The sequence below is a fragment of the Natator depressus genome, chromosome 1 (assembly GCF_965152275.1).
Source record: "Natator depressus isolate rNatDep1 chromosome 1, rNatDep2.hap1, whole genome shotgun sequence".
Lineage (NCBI taxonomy): Eukaryota > Metazoa > Chordata > Testudines > Cheloniidae > Natator > Natator depressus.
This window is the reverse complement of record NC_134234.1, coordinates 63,211,675-63,227,917: the sequence shown is the minus strand read 5'-3', so window position 1 is coordinate 63,227,917 and position 16,243 is coordinate 63,211,675. Positions and strand designations below refer to the sequence as shown.

The 16,243-nt window shown below is 41.4% G+C and overlaps 1 protein-coding gene across 1 annotated transcript in view; it reads right to left on the bottom strand.

The window, feature by feature from the left end:
• Positions 1-13,719: 13,719 nt before the first annotated feature.
• Positions 13,720-16,243, bottom strand: part of SUGT1 (SGT1 homolog, MIS12 kinetochore complex assembly cochaperone) — a 48,589-nt gene continuing 46,065 nt past the window's right edge. The window contains exons 12-13 of the mRNA XM_074961558.1: positions 14,822-15,003; positions 13,720-13,915 (exon numbers count right to left, since the gene is read on the bottom strand). Coding sequence (XP_074817659.1) covers positions 13,814-13,915; positions 14,822-15,003 — 284 coding nt within the window. The 3' untranslated portion in view covers positions 13,720-13,813. The remainder of the gene's footprint in view (positions 13,916-14,821; positions 15,004-16,243) is intronic.

Here is a 16,243-nt window from a genome sequence, read left to right as displayed (position 1 = left end):
TTATGAAGGACTGAGTGGGCAAAAGGGGAGGGAGAGCAGCACTCTGTCAAAAATGGAATTACCTCTTTCTGAGGCACTGATAACTAGGAAGAAAATGATTTTGAATGCTCACGGTCCAATCTCCTAACAGATAAAGCAAAAGATGGACTATTAGTTGGTGTCTGCTACACACCACCAAATCACACTAGGGACAGGATGACTTGCTCCTTACACACCGAAGTGTAAGAATAAAACCTAAGTGCTCATGGGGGACTTCAATTTGAGTGACATATGTTGGAGGTCTTGCTGCCAGTACAAAAACATCCTTAGAATTTCTAAATATTATAGATGACAATTTCCTAATTCAAAAATTGTTGTACCCAACACAGGGGAATTCTATATTAGACCTTGTCTTGATAAAGAGGAACTGACCATAGAACTAAAAATTAACGGTAACTTAAGGACAAATGATCATGCCTTGATCACATTTATAATGTGAAAACAGAATAAAGTCCTGTAGCCTGATTTATAGATTATGTATTCATTATATTGATTACTTTGAGGGTTGACAGGTTCTTGTCTCAAGATCAGAATTACTTAAAAATTAATTAAAAATTACTATATAGTTGGGAACCATGATATGCCTAGCTGCAACACACACACTATAGAACCTCTTCTATATTTACAAATAGTTTATTAATACATTTAGCAAAGTCACAAACACTCTAACTCAGTGAGGTAAACAGAGAACTACAGAATGTCTATCTGAACATCCATTTACTCACACCATCCTGTAGAACAACCTGAAATGTTAGCCATTGTCTTCCTCAGCACCACCAGTGGCCACCATTTTGGCACCTCCCAAGGGCTACATCTCTCTCATATACTGTTCACAGGCTGGGATACAACTTTTATAATATGTCTAATGTATATTCAGTAGGAGTATTTCCCCTCTTCCTTATTTGTATTTCCTCAATCTACTATGTTGAGGTGTCCTTCTATAGTTTAGTATACTGGTACATGTAACTATCATTTCAGCTCACGATCATACCTGTCACCTCTTGCTTCAATGGATTTCCATGTTCCTTGCAGTAGCACTTACTGGAATATTCTACCTCCTAACATTGAGCAAGTTCTCCTTAGTTCCCAAAATCTAAAGGTAACCATTAATTTATGCCAAGGTTATGCCCTACTTAACCATACTTATGATAATTTATGCTTCAACTAATATCTTACAGAATACAGGCCTGTAGGTTTCTTGCGTTATGGCTGAATATAATGAAAGCAGCTAAATATAATGAAGGCAGGGCAGTGAATATAGTAAAGGCAAGCTAGCCCTATGGGCTGCAGTCCAGACCAGTGATGTATATACTTGGTGCTTTAAAAGGACAGTTTCACAAAGATGAAAATGATTATGAGCCAGTTCAGCAGGGAGGAAGAATTTAATCAGAGAAATGTAAATAATTGGGAATTCTTTAAGAAAACTTTGTTTAGGGGGCAAGTGAAGATAGCTCTAAAAATAATATATAAGAAATGGAAGAAAGGGGAAGTTGACAGTAATGAATATAAACAAGAAGCTAGAAAATTGTAGAAAACTGATAAGAAAAGCAAAGGGGCAAAAGGAGAAATCTGTGGCCAGCAGAGTTAAAGACAATAAGGAGTTTTTAAAGTCTATTCAGAACAAAAGGAATCCTAGCAATGGCATTGGCCTATTATGAGATGGAAATGGTAGAATTATCAATCATAATGCAGAAAAGGACAAGTGTTCAATACATATTTCTGTTCTATATTTGGGAATAAACACACATGATGTAGTCATTTTATAGGACAGCACTCTCCACTCTACTTGAATCTCTGGGGGATGTTAAACAGAAGCTACTGAAGTTAGACATTTTCTAAATCAGCAGGTCCAGATAACTTCCATCCAAGATTTTTAAAACAGCTGTCTGAGGAGCTCACTGGACTAATTAGTGTTCATTTTTAATAAGTCTTAGGACACCGGGGAAGTTCTAAAAGACTGGAAGAAAGCTAACATTGTGCCGATATTTTAAAAGGGTAGACAGGATGACCCAGGTAGCTACAGGCTTGTCTGACATCAATCCCAGGCAAGATAATGGACTTGATGGCTGACGCAGGACTTGACTAATAAAGAATTAAAGGAAGGCAATAAAATCAATGCCAATCAACATGGGTTTATGGAAAATAGATCCTGTCAAAAGAACTTATCTTTTTTTTAAAATGAGATATCTAGTTTGGTTGATAAAGGTAATAGTGTTGATATAATATATTTAGACTTCTGTATGGCATTCGACTTGGTACCGCACAACATTTTGATTAACAAACTAGAATATACAATTAACATGTCACACATTAAATAGGTTAAAAGCTGGCTAACTGATGGTCTCAAAATGTAATTGTAAACAGAGAATCAGGGGTGTGTTTCTAGTGGGGTCCTGGTTCTTAGCCCTATGATGTTTAACATTTTTATTAATGACTTGGAAGAAAACCTAAAATCATCACTGAAAACATTTGCAGATGACACCAACTGGGAAAGAGAGCGGTAAATATTGAAGAGGACAGGTCATGGATACATAGTGATCTGGATCATATGGTACGCTGGGCTTCAGAGCCCAAGCTCCAGCCTGATTTGCAACATCTACACAACTATGTTTAGTGTGCTAGCTCTGCTACCATGAGTTTGCGGACCTGGGCTAGGAGGCTCACTCCCAGATTCAGAGCAGACATACCCTTATACACTGCTGCAAAGCTCCTCCCACTGGTGCTACCATACATAGAAGGTGTGTGGCGGGGGTGTCTGTCATTCAGCTGGTGTTGCAACAAAAAAGAGAAACCCATACAAATTAGAAGACCGAGCCTGTTTGGGGTACCTGATCTGATCAGTGGACTTTCTACTAGGGAGGAAGGCAACTGTCAATTCCTTATGCACAAATAAAGGCAGATTCTGGAGAGCTGCTGTCTGGATCGGATACCCTCCTATTGTCTTGCCAATCAAGTAACCTGGGAAAAATCTATAATCCATTTTCTCACTTTAGAAAGATACAAATGGTATTTGGGCGCTTTTTTTTTTTTTTTTTTTTTTTTTTTAAGACCAGGTGTCATATAGGGCAAAAGTAGCAATCTGCTATCCTGATGCAATGGGGGTTGCTGGTGTTGCTATATTCTTATAGAACAAAACAACCGAAGACACTTACAGAGGGTTCATTTGTCTGTACTCCGAGCCACACGCATGTAGTATCTTTAGCTCTACAATCCTAGCTCACAGAATTGAGCTGGATGGGAGCATTATAGCTTGATCAGTTACAAGTTTTACCCTGAGGCTAAACCATTATATTTGCATGAGTCAAGGGTGTATAAGCACCAATGCATATTTCTTTTTTTGCCCTAAGCTAAGAAAGTGAATTAAATCCTAAAGTGGTGAAATCGTACTTGGCTAATGCAGAGAACATCTTAGAGGCTCCTGTCGCTACTTTCATTTAATGAAAGCCTACAGGGAGGTTTTTATCAGACAAAACCAGAAATGTCTTGAAACTAAGTACTGGGAAAGGACAACTTGACTTGTAGGAAAAATCCCTAAATTACCTTTTTTGCCTCAATTTTTAAGAGTGGATATAATTTATTTAGCTTTTTTCTTAACAGCACCTACCAGATTCTCTAAATGCATTTACAAGGGTTATAAACAGCCCATATGTAATACACATTAAGAAGACATTCAAATATAATAAACCTAATACAAGACCTTCCTCCATTGTCCTGCCTAACCAATCTCCCATCACCAGATAGACTAGGAGAACAGGTGACCATTATGGTGGGCCCTGAAGGTCACCACATCCAGGATCTGGGAGATTTAAGTGGAAGAGTGAATTCCAAAGCCAAGGACCGCTCCGAGATCACCCTGCTGTCAAATCTATTGTTATAAGATGGTACATCAAGACCACCTCATTTACATCTGTGGTAAGACATGTAAGCCAACTTCAGTTCATTCCCACACAATATTTGCCATATTCCAAATAAAGTTCTCCGCATAACTTTAACAAACGTTACTGCCTCTGTGCACTGTCACAAAGGCCAGATCGATAGTAGGAAAAAACGTGTTTTTACAACATATTAGCAAACACTAACACCCTCGTAAATTGCAGAAACCCCCCAAACAAACAAAAACCACCCACACCTTATTTCCTAATGTACACATGGCTGAGAGTTACGGGTTCCGTGATCCATGTCATTAGAGTCAATTACTATGTCAGTATTGGACTCCTGAACATTTTTTTCTGTTAAGATGCCTATTACACTGCTTCTCTTCAATGTGTATCATTGTTTCCACTCCTGCTTGTGCAATGGGACAGTTTACCCAGTATGAGAATGGGTTATGGATTAAGGTAGGGCGTGGAGGGGTACATTAGAGCAGTGGCTGGGGACTGGGTCAGTGGCCATGGCTGGGTCTGGGGTCAGCACAGCAGCTGGGGCAGCGAACGGCGGTCAGCTGCCGGGGGTGGAGCAGCGGCTGGGGCTGAGTCAAGGGCTGGAACAGAAATACATTTTTTTAGATATTTGGGAGAGGCCGTGCCCTTGCTTTCTCCCCACCCCACCCCCCATGCATGCCCCTGAATGAAGGGCAAATTGGGTGAGACTCAACCTAGATAAGGCTGTGATAAAGCTTATAAAACTCAGGGAAGCAAGCAAAATAAAATAGCAACATTTTATCAGCAGCCCATGCTTAAAGGGGTTGGGGGTGCTTTGAGTTGGTTGCCAAGGATTGCAACGCAAGGTCTTTTTGGCTCCCTGGATGCTTCTGAATAACCAGGAAATAGCTGTTGCCCGACTTGGCAAGAAGATTGTATCAGCTCCTTTCAGAGGCAAGACTTCTCTTCTGCATATGGCTAAAATGTCGACCCTGAAAATGTACAAAAGGCAAAGGTTTCAGAGTAGCAGCCGTGTTCGTCTGTATCCGCAAAAAGAAAAGGAGGACTTGTGGCACCTTAGAGACTAACCAATTTATTTGAGCATAAGCTTTCGTGAGCTACAGCTCACTTCATCGGATGCATGCAGTGGGAAAAAAAGACAAAAAACAAACCAGAAACAAAGCTGATCTTGATTTTTTTCCCCACTGTGGAAATTTCTGATAAAAGCAAAACCTTTTAATTTTTGTCTACATTTTCCATTCAAAAAAGTTTGAATTTTTAGACAAAAACAACAATATTTTGGCCAAAATATTTCAACACAAAAAGTTGTCCACAGAAAACACGACTTTTGCAAAAAAATTTTGTTTAACCAAAAACCTAATTTTCTACCCCGCACAAAGTTTTGATGGAAAATTTTTGACCAGCCCTTGGTAGCTGCACCACATTCACTTCCATACGTGTGAATTGTATAGAGCGGTCACGGGAGAGCTCCCTACTTACTAACAGCAAGTTTTCATGGCATGGTGGTAGAAATATTTGAGCCTTTTCTCCAAATAATGGCTTGGCCCTGGTACAGCAGCTGTATTATTGGTACTAGTTCGGACATACATGCGGGTCAACAGACACTACCATGAACAGTTCCGGCTCATGGCGCGCATGCGCTCCCGCAACTGGAATTCACAGAGGGACCGTCGCTCAAAGAAGTTGTTCCCATTGCAGCAGCAATAATGAGTACACCTGTGGGGTGCAGCAGCTGCTTGAATTCACAAACTGATGGCTCAGCCCATTAGGCTGAAAACTCTGAAAAAGCAGAGCCTGCCACAGCATTCTAGGGAAGGCTTTCAAAAGCCTGGAATCCCCAAACAGAATGGTTTCCTATTCACTATCCTCACACCACAATGCACCCGGCTTGCCTGAGGATTCTGAAGAGGGTTGGACAGGTTACGAAATGTCCCATACATAATGGTAGACTCATTTTCTACAAGGCAGGGGAATTTTTAAATCTGCTTCTGCTGTGGATGAAAAGCCCAGGTGTTTGTTCCTTTAAATTCCGGCAATCTTTTCCCTCACCCGATTCCTTGGAAAGAAGTTGTAAATGATAGCTGAGACTTCCCTTCATTGGATACAATGGGGCAGCTCAATTAACAAGGCACTCTTAAGAGCTGCCCTTCACCTCTGTGCAATGTAAGTATTTACTTATTCAGCATGCCGTGCACTAAATGGGTGAACCCTGCTGATGTGCACTAAAAGTTCCCTAGTGCGCACTGATGTGCCACTGATTCAAACAAACAAAAATCCTCATATGCCTTGGATTATAGAGTGCTGTCAAGCACTGATAAAGACAGCAGCTGTGTCTGACTGAAGCAGCTGCGGCATTGCCGTGATGGGTGAAGTCTCTCCCATACGTATAAGCCAGTTCTGCCCTTAATTAATTCTTCAGTTGAAGTAATGGGTGCTGCACTTGTGAAAAATGAGGAATACAGTCCTACAGCTTAGAATGAAAATTGGCATAACACACCCATCACCATCCTCCAAATGCCTCTAGCATCATGGAACAAACATTTGTCCATTCATCTGCAACAGATCCACCAGTTAAACCAGTACAGGCTCCGTACCATAGCCAGCCCTCTAACCGGACTGACCAGGGTCAAGAAAATCAGACACATAGGTTTTGAGTGGGGACTTTTAAAAAAAAAAACATCACCTTCTCTAGACCTTTCCCCACAAGAGGAAGATTAGAGACTGGGCAATAATTGGAGAGAATATCAATGTTAAGAGTTTGCTTCTTGAGCAAGTTCCTAAGAATTTCTTCTTTAAGAAGCATGTTTATTTTGAAGTTCCAACAATCTAGATCTTATAAAAGTTGCAATATTGAAACTTCACAGATGTAGCAAAAAGAAACTAGACTGCGTTTTGGCATTATTAGCTGGATATGAGAAAATCGGTCTCCCTCACCCCAAAACTGTAGCGGCCTGGGTACATAAATTCAGCAGTGATGGGTTCTTCAGTCCCCACACTGTAGCGGGCAGCGTCATACGTTTTTGATTGGCTGGGCTGACTCTCCAGGTAACTCCTCCCACTGGAGAACCCCTCCAGAGAGTCACTTCTAAAGTTAATAACCATCGTAGCTGAATAAAACATTCTTTCAAAATGCACTAACAGATAAAAACTGCCCATCATTAAGTAGTAATAACTGTCCAACCTGTGGGGGAAAAAAAACATATACATTGGGATGATCCCCAGGGGCACTGATTAAATACAAGGTGGAAAAACTATCAGCTCTCCCTAAAAAGAAGGAAAAATACACAACACTTTTGAAAAATTAACCCCCCTAAGAAGGAAATGAAAAATATGGGAAGAATTTATGGACCCAACCCCCTACCAGAACTAAACAATGTCAGCTGATGCACATTTCCTCATTTTCATGGGTCCATATATTCAGCAGCGATGGGACTTTTGGAGCAGTACTCCTCCCCTTCCCCTGTTACTATCAATTATTGGGTGGGCTAAGAGAGAACTGCCAAAGGCTGCCTCGCCTGACTGAAGTCTTATCAATCTTAGAGACTTTTGTGAATGAATGCAGGGACCTCTCGCCAAGTTGCTGCCCTGCAAATTTGTTCATCTGGTGTAGTGGACCTGCCACCCCCTGAATTTGCCGTTACCCTTGTGGAAGAGGTTTTTATTGTGAACTGAGGAGTTTTCCCCTTGGCTTTATATGCCTCTAAAATTCCCCACCTAATGTATCTCGATATGAAGGCCCTGAAGGCTCTCTGTCCCTTCCCTCTGTGGTGTATTAGAACAAATCAAGCGGATGTTTTTCTATAGGTCTTTGTTCTACTATAGATATAAATTTGCCCTCCTGACATCTAAGGTGTGCCATACCCTTTCTTTCAGGTGGGCTAGATTTGGGCAAAAGAAGGGGAGCAAAATCTCCTGGGACCAGGGAAAAAAAGAATTTATCCTTGGGGTGAATGATGGGTCTGTCATTATGGAAAATATGATTCTGAGGGACGACAGAGAGGGCTCCCAACTCTGAGACCCTTCATGCGGATATTCTGACCACTAGCAAAGTAACTTTAATTGTCACAAAATACACACACACTTTGGACAGGGGTTCGAAAAGTGAACTTGAGAACTTATTCAATACTAGGAAAAGATCGCATGGGGCTACCCTAAGAATAGGAGATGGTCTGATTAGTTCTGAGGAATTTTTTGATGTGAGGGTGATGGGATAAGGGAGATCAACCCTCAGCTGCCAGAACTGAATATAAAGAACCACCGCTTGCGTTCCAAGTGTGTTGTTCTGCAGCCCCAGAGACAGACCTGCTTGTAAGAATTCTAGAACCAATTTGATTGAAGTTGATCCTGCCATATATCCTCTTAACGTGCATGAAGAATCATATCTTCTCCATAATACTGTATAATGAGAATAGTTAGAAAAATTTCTGGACGTCAGTAGGGTTGAGATCACAGCCTTCGAGTATCCTAGGTTATATCTCAAAATCAAGGCAGTCAGGTTCAGGGATGCCAGGTTGTGATGAAACAGACAGCCCTGAGATAAAGCAGATCATAGTGGTAGTGTGGGCGCCATGGACAACTCCACAAAGTCTGAAAATCGGGGATGTCTGGGCCAGTGTGGTGCAATCAGAATCACGGTAGTCTGTTGTCTCAGTACAGGCTGGATGGTGTTATCAGGGCTTTGGAGCTGTGCTCCGGTTCCGCTCCAGGCAAAAACCTGTAGTTCCACTGCTCCGGAGCTGCTCCACGCTCCAGCTCTGGGCTCTGCTCCAAAGCCCTGGGTGTTATCATAGGAAAAGGAAGAAATGCATATAGCAAAGCCTTGGGCCATACCTGTGAGAAGGCATTGATTCCCCTGACCCCCTGGTTTCTCCTTTTGGCATAAAAGTTTTTTGTTTTGGCACTGGAGCTGGATGCAAAGAGATTGCATGCTGATTTCCCAAAACACTAGACTATGCAATTGAACTCCCTCTGGTGGAGACACTGTTCCCCCGGTCTGTGATTTTGCAGCTGAGCCAGTCTGCCATAGCATTGTTCTTTGACATGCATGGCTCAGACTGGCAGGACGTCTCTCTCAACCCACCTGAAGGCAGCTGTGGCTTCTGCTTGTAACAAGCTTGACCTGGTGCCCCTTTGTTTTTCTACGTATGCCACGACAGTAGTGTTCTCTGTGAATCCAAGTATGCATCTGGAGTTTAAAGGTAGGGAGGAGTGCCTGAAGGGCTAGGCTAGGCATATCACCCACAGTTCCTAACAGTTTATACAGCAGTGAGATTCCATCTGCAACCACGGAAATTGTACCACGTGCCAAGTTGCGTGAGCTTCCCAGCCCTCTAAGCTAGCATCTGTCTTCATGGTATGTCTCTGTGATATCAAATGAATACTGCTCATGAATCTTGTCAGAGGTCATCGCCATCCAAAGAAGGGAAGTCTTACAGCGAGAGATGGAATTGTGATTGCAAGCAGGGAAGCTCAGCAGGTAGTACTGCAGACACCTGAGATGAAACTTCGCCCATGCGAGTAGGTATATACATGAAACTAACACGTCTAAGTACACAGTCAGTCCTTCACATGGGAACGTGGACTGTGAAGCATATGGATGCAAAATTCATGCCTGTCTGTCTCTGGAAAGGAAAGCCCCGTGGAGTGTGGTTTCCAGCCAAACCCCCAGGTGTCCTATTGTCTGTGTAGAGCTGAGCTATCTTTTCTCCTGATTGAGTATAAACTTAGGTTGCGGCCGGGGGGGCGGGGACGATGGACGGACCGTCCATTGCCTGTTCCTGACTGACTTCCGTAGGGAGGGGACTTATCAGGATGTTGTTGAGATGTTGTACCCCTTTCTAACACTGGAATGTCACTATTGCTGCCAGGACCTTTGTGAATAGCCATGGGGTAGTGGCACCGCCAAAAGGGCTTCATACTGCATGTGCCAAGTGCAAACCTCCTGTATACTCTGTGGACCGGAATGATGGGAATGTGGAGATGTTCCTCCTTCAGGTCCACTGGGATTAGGAAATCCCCCTGGGTGATAGCCACCATGGTGGTCTGAGCAGTCTCCATTTTTAACTTGCGAGAGTGGATTGATTTATTGAGAGTCTTGAAATCCAGCAACACCCTGTCCTCCCAATTTCTTGTGAATCAGAAAAACCAGGGAGCATAAGCTCTGACATCATTCCTGGTTTGGGATAGGTTACACTGCCCTGACTTGATGATTGATTTGCCTGAACATGGTCTTCCTCTTGCAGGGGCTGAGGGAGAAAGGGAAAATTTGAAGTACGGATCCTTTTGAATGCTATGGTGGACCCTTTGGAAATGTCTCTTATCCATTTGTCTGTGGTAGTCGTGATTTAACATCTGTCATTTTAGATTGGTAAAGCAGACACCATTTCAAATTATGTCCCTCTTACTGTATAAAAGTGGAATTTACTTTAATTTTAGACTACAGCCAGAACACTAAAAGTTATTCTGTTTTCAAACTTTTGTAGACAATACCCAAGACAATTTGTAATTGCCCAGTAAGCAATCCTGGAGTTGAGTTAAATGCAGTAATTTATGTACAATGGGAGATTTAATACTCCAACACTGACATGGAGGGATTTTTTGGAACATGGTGATATTCTGTTTTCTTCACTCATTCAACGGTCCACCATCAAAGCCTATCCACCTTCAGAGCCTGTCAATAGCACTTCATTCAAGAGCTAAAGAGCAGTAGGACATGTTTCTTCCTTATTTTGTAAGTGGCATCATTATTGTCTGGTCAAATAATAAAGAATCAAATTGACATCTTCTGCGTGGTAGCATAAAACACTCCCCGGAGCAAGCTGTTAACCAAGCCCCAATAATGGAAATTCAATGTACGTGTATCGTATATGGGTTTTGTAAGTTTCCCTCCAGATGCTTAGTTTCATTTGGAACTAAATTTTATATGGAGGAAAGTACTGATGAAACATGCCTCCATAAGACAAAAGTAGAAGAAAATTCATGTGCAATTTTACAGCTTTGGCTTTTTTTTTATTGTATGCCCATCTCCTTTCATGCAGGTGTCTTGAAGATATCTTGCTAATTTAGAATGGCAGGTGAGCAGCAGTTCTGTTCTCCATAACCTTCAGAGAAAGCATGCATTTACATAGTGTATCATAGTTCAATTTTTGGCACATTCGCTGGCTCAGTGGATGGGAGGGAAGCAATAGATGTGGTATATGTTAAGTAAGGCTTCTGACAGTCCCGCATTACATTAATAAGCAAATTAGTGTGGTGTAGGTGGATGCACAACTGTTTGAATGACTGTACTCAAAGAGTAGTTATCAATGGGTTACTGTCAAACTGGGAGAACATATCTAGAGGCATCCCACGAGGGCCAATACTATTCAATATTTTCATTAATGACTGGATTATGAGTGCTTACAAAATTTGCACGTGATGCCAAGCTGGAAGGAGTCTGCAAGCCCCTTGAAGGTCAGAATTAGAAATCAAAATGACCTTGACAAATTGGAGTTTTAGTCTGAAATCCACAAGATGCAATTCACTAAGGAGTGCAATTACTACCGTAGGAAGGGAAAAAAATCAAAAGCACAATTACAAAATGCAGAATAACTGGCTGAGTGGTCGTAATGATGAAAAGGATTGGGGGTTATAGTGATTCATATTCAGTTTGTAATTCAACAATGTTATGCAGTTACTAAAAAGGCTATCATCATTCTGGGGTGTATTTACTGGAGTGTCATATGTAACACATGGGAGGTAACTGTCCTGCTCTACTCAGCGCTGGTAAGGCCTCAGCTGGAGTACTGTGTCTAATTCTGTGGAGTAAAGGGTCTAAACACTTTAGGAAAGATGGACAAATTGGAGAGTCCAGAGAAGAGTAACAAAAATGACAAAAGGTTTAGAAAAACCTCACCTAGGAAGAAAGGTTAAACAAACTGGGCATGTTTAGTCTTGAGAAAAGACGACTGGAGGGGAGACCTGATAACAGGGGTTAAGACAGGAGTAAGTCAATAGGTGGACCGTGGGCCAAATCCAGACTGCCAGACGCTTTTGAATGGACAGTGAAATCTTTTTTCTTACCTATTATCACTCTTGTTATTGTGGTGTGAAAAATGTTTCTCCGGAGTCTATACCTTGCCTATATCTTGACCAAGAAATCTGGACCTTCACAAATAATAACTGACCACCCCTGCGCTAAGGGCTGTTTATGTAGACAATTACGAAGACAAGGGTGGTCAACTGTAGAACATGTAGTAATGGTCTTACTCTGCAGCAAGGGAGATTTATGTTAGATATTACAGAACACTTTCTAACTATAAGGGTACTTAAGCTTTGGAATAGGCTTCCAAGGGACAGTGTGGAATCCCCATCACTGGAGGTTTTTGAGAACAGGTTGGACAAATATGTTAGGGATGATCTAGGTTTACTTGGTCATGCCTCAGCCCAGGGGGCTACACTAGATGACCTCCTGAAGTCCCTTCCAGCCCTACACTTCTATGATTCTATTACACTCATTATAAAAGCTTTATTTTACGGATATGTTTCATTAGGAAAATTCGTTTTTCCCCACCACCATTCTGATCAGTTTCCCCTTCCCACCCAGACTACATGAAACTTCTACTATTTTGGTGAACTGTGCTTGCAACAAATAGTTAACAGATCAAAAGAAGGACACCTCACCAATTTTGGCAGCTGCTGGCACAGGTCTCAATGTTGCAGTGATGGAATAAGGCATGAAAAGAGGGATAAGAGAACACATTTATATCCCTTTGAAGGCGCACAGCCAGCCAACCAAAGTGTGCATGCAGAGATAGGATGGGGGCTCATCCCAGAGGATTCTGACCTCCATTTCTATAAATATCGCCTTTTAAAACTTTATCAGGATGGAAGACCTGTACTGGTATAGACCAAAAGTGAAGGATGCTGGGGCTCTTCTCTAAAAATACTGAAACACAATGCAATGTCCTGCATTTTAGAAGATCAATATAATCAAAAAGAGATGGTAAGCAAATCTGTGCATTATTGTTTTTCTACTCCCTTTCCTCATGAGTAGAAACAGAGGACTGGCAAAGGACACATCTGCCTATAGAAGAGGCAGATAGAGCTTTTCCAGATCTAGGAATCCTCTTCCCCACCCCACCCTCCCACCCATCCGGTGCTGCAGATCCACCCACAGGTAGGAAGGATGGGAGCCCTAGCAATTCCTCAATCCTGCTGCTTCTACTTCAGATTTCCTTCTCTGGTGATTCCTCTCCCTCCAAGAAGAGGAGAACAGGGAGCTCATTCTTCTTTTAGCAGAGCAGGAGTCTTGCTCCCATGTACTTGCAAGCTTGATTCCCAATATCTGTACTACTTAGCTATTACTTCTCCAAATGTAAATTTTGACTATGTTTTTTCTTCCATAGCTGAGTTTTCAGACTTAAAAAATAAAATGAACCAAACTTCTTTATGGAAAAATGTATATTTTACAGTTTTATTCTTAAGCAGAGTTAGAGAGCAAACAATTAACACTGTAGTTGAAAAGTGTGTTTACCCAAAGTTGCCAGAGCTAATAAATTATTCAACAGAAATACTGTGAATTAAAAATAAGGCAATAATCCTAAACAGCCCATTAAAGGTCTCCTCATCCCCCAAAGTACAGAACTGATAAAGCTAGTAGAAAATGTGTATTTATGACTTAGTTCAATCTGTTTCTGAAAACTCCTCATGGACAGGAGGGATGAAAAAAAGGCTTCCATTCCTGATTAAACCTTAACACCTGCAGACAAAGGAATTACTAAAGCACGCAAGATGTAAAGACGATAATTCCGATCTTCAAGGGAACATTCAGTGTCTTAAATCCAAGAATGCTATGTCCATACACAATGGTCAGTATGTGAATATGGGCAACACAAAGATGCCAGATCAACAGATCAGAATTTTTTCCATTCCATGTCATCAGGAGGATTTACATCTACCTTCCTTTTCCCCACATCAGACCAGTTGGTGCTCAGAACAGTCCCTCCAGACTCCATCTGCAATATGGAAAAACATCTGTTTAGTCTGCCGAAGTTAGTTATAGCCAGTCATTTAAAATAATCCACAGTTTTTATAGCAGATTAAGTTCTGCAAGACTAGTGCACTGTTTCCTGCAGACTCTAACGCAGATTCCCTTGAAATTCTCCAGACCTTCTTAAACCCTTCCCTATATACTATGTGCAATTATGATTATATTAAACGAAGATGACTTGATCTAGACATAGGATGTGCACATGATCTTTGTATCAATCTTCGCATATTTTGCACATAAGACTTCTGACATTAAAATTTAATAAAGCAATAATTTCTGTTGTCATATGTCCACTTTTGATATGATTAAGGCAAATAAGTAGTGACACTGCTTCAATATACAGTAGCCTCTAATGGTCCAATCACGCACTCTTGTGTACTCAAACTCCTATTTGAAAATTAGCAATTGACAGAAAAATGAGGAGGAGTTAGGTTCTCTCCTCTGGGGATCTTATGACCAACCAGGAAGGGGCACGTTGCTCCCACTGACATTAGTATAGGCTCAAACAAAAAATGAGCAAGGATGGAGTGCAATCTTTGTGCTCCAACTCTAAGCTCACCACTCAGAATTAACAATACAGAGAAATGCAACTCTTCCGATTGCCAGTACATAAAAATGCTATCATAGCAACATCACTGGATCATTTGTTTTCATACTCAGTAGGGGCTGAGTTTCCAAATGCTAGAGACTCTCATATATAAGTTCTCGTGCATTTTACCACAATTGCAGGTGCAAACAGAGAGATGTCTAAATATTTTTTTGCCTCCGATTACCGCATTTGCATATGCAAATGACTTGGCCCACAAGATCTGGCCTCAAGGTATTTACTTTATAGCATTCACAAAGATGTAAGGATAGACTGAAGTCTTACGAAGGACTTGTTCATGGCACGTTTCACTTCATCTGTGCCATCTGAATAGATTTGCTGAAAGAGTTTATTTAAAGCAGCGTCCCCCTCTAATTTTTCATTCTTTTCTTCTTCTTTGATCTCAACCACCAACTTATCCCAGTTCCTTGTATAATGAGAGGATGACGGATATAGGTGTTTGGAGTCTGGAAAGAACATCTGCAGTAAGTTAAATCGGCATTTTTGGCAACATTTAGAGCATGAAATAAATAACCCCACCCAGAATTGAACAAAAAGTACCATGGATCTGTAAGTACAGATCTTGCCAGACAAGCCTGATTGCTTTTTTGGACAGAATTTTAAAGCTAACAAATGAAGGGAATTGTAGGAGGTGGATTTTTTGGTGGATCATCTGATACAGCACAATATCCTATCTTGTAAAATTCAGTCTGATTGGGTTGAATAGTAGCCACGTTTAAGGATTAAAATTGGCTGAACATCATGAAAAATCATGAACTGGCAATGTATCCATATGTCACAAGGTAATTGTCAGAGCTGGTGTTATTTAAGATCTTAGGACCTGATCCAATGACCAGTGAAGTCATTGGGAGTTCTTCCATTCAATGGGTGTTGGATCCAGGGCTTTGGAGCTGTGCTCCGGCTCCGCTCCAGCTCCAGGCAAAAACCTGCAGCTCCACTGCTCCGGAGCTGCTCCGCGGGCTCCACCCCAAAGCCCTGGTTGGATCACAGCCTTAATGATCTCTGGAAGGCTAAGTAATGGTCACATTAAAATATCTTGCAGTTCATACTAAAAATCAGGAGGCACTGCAAACATCAGGGAGGGCAGGCAAAAAAGGAACCTAAGCAAGGCTGAAAACAAGGGGAGAAATGAGGATCATCTTGAAAAGTTATCTGAAGCAAAATACAGTGGGAGGGAGAAACCAGGAACGCAGTAATGCTGAAAAGCCCTATATGATATAAACAGAGAAGTTGAGCTTGCACTGAATGCGGCAGCAAAAAAAGCTAATGCAATTTTGGGCTACATATGCAAAACCATCACAGGGAAGTGACATCCAATACTCTACAAATCTGAGACTGCAAACAGAATAATTCTTTCAGGTTTGGATGCCTCAATAACAAAAATATGGAGGTAAATCAGAAGGAAGAAGATGAACATGACACCAGGGATTAGGCAGCTATAGAGACTTATTTATAAGGAAACATTAATGAGCGCAATATGTAGCTTGGCTAAGCAATGATGGGAGTGGAGGAGCGCAGAGCATACCAGACATGTAGAAATGACAAATGTGAAAATGAAAGGGGAGAGTCATTTTAGATGGTACAAGGGGTACAAGTAATGAGCTGAAATTAAAGGAAAATTAAGCCAAGTATCACGAAAATCTTTTGATGTATGTGAGCGCTATTAAACTAAAATTTTCTCCAAAA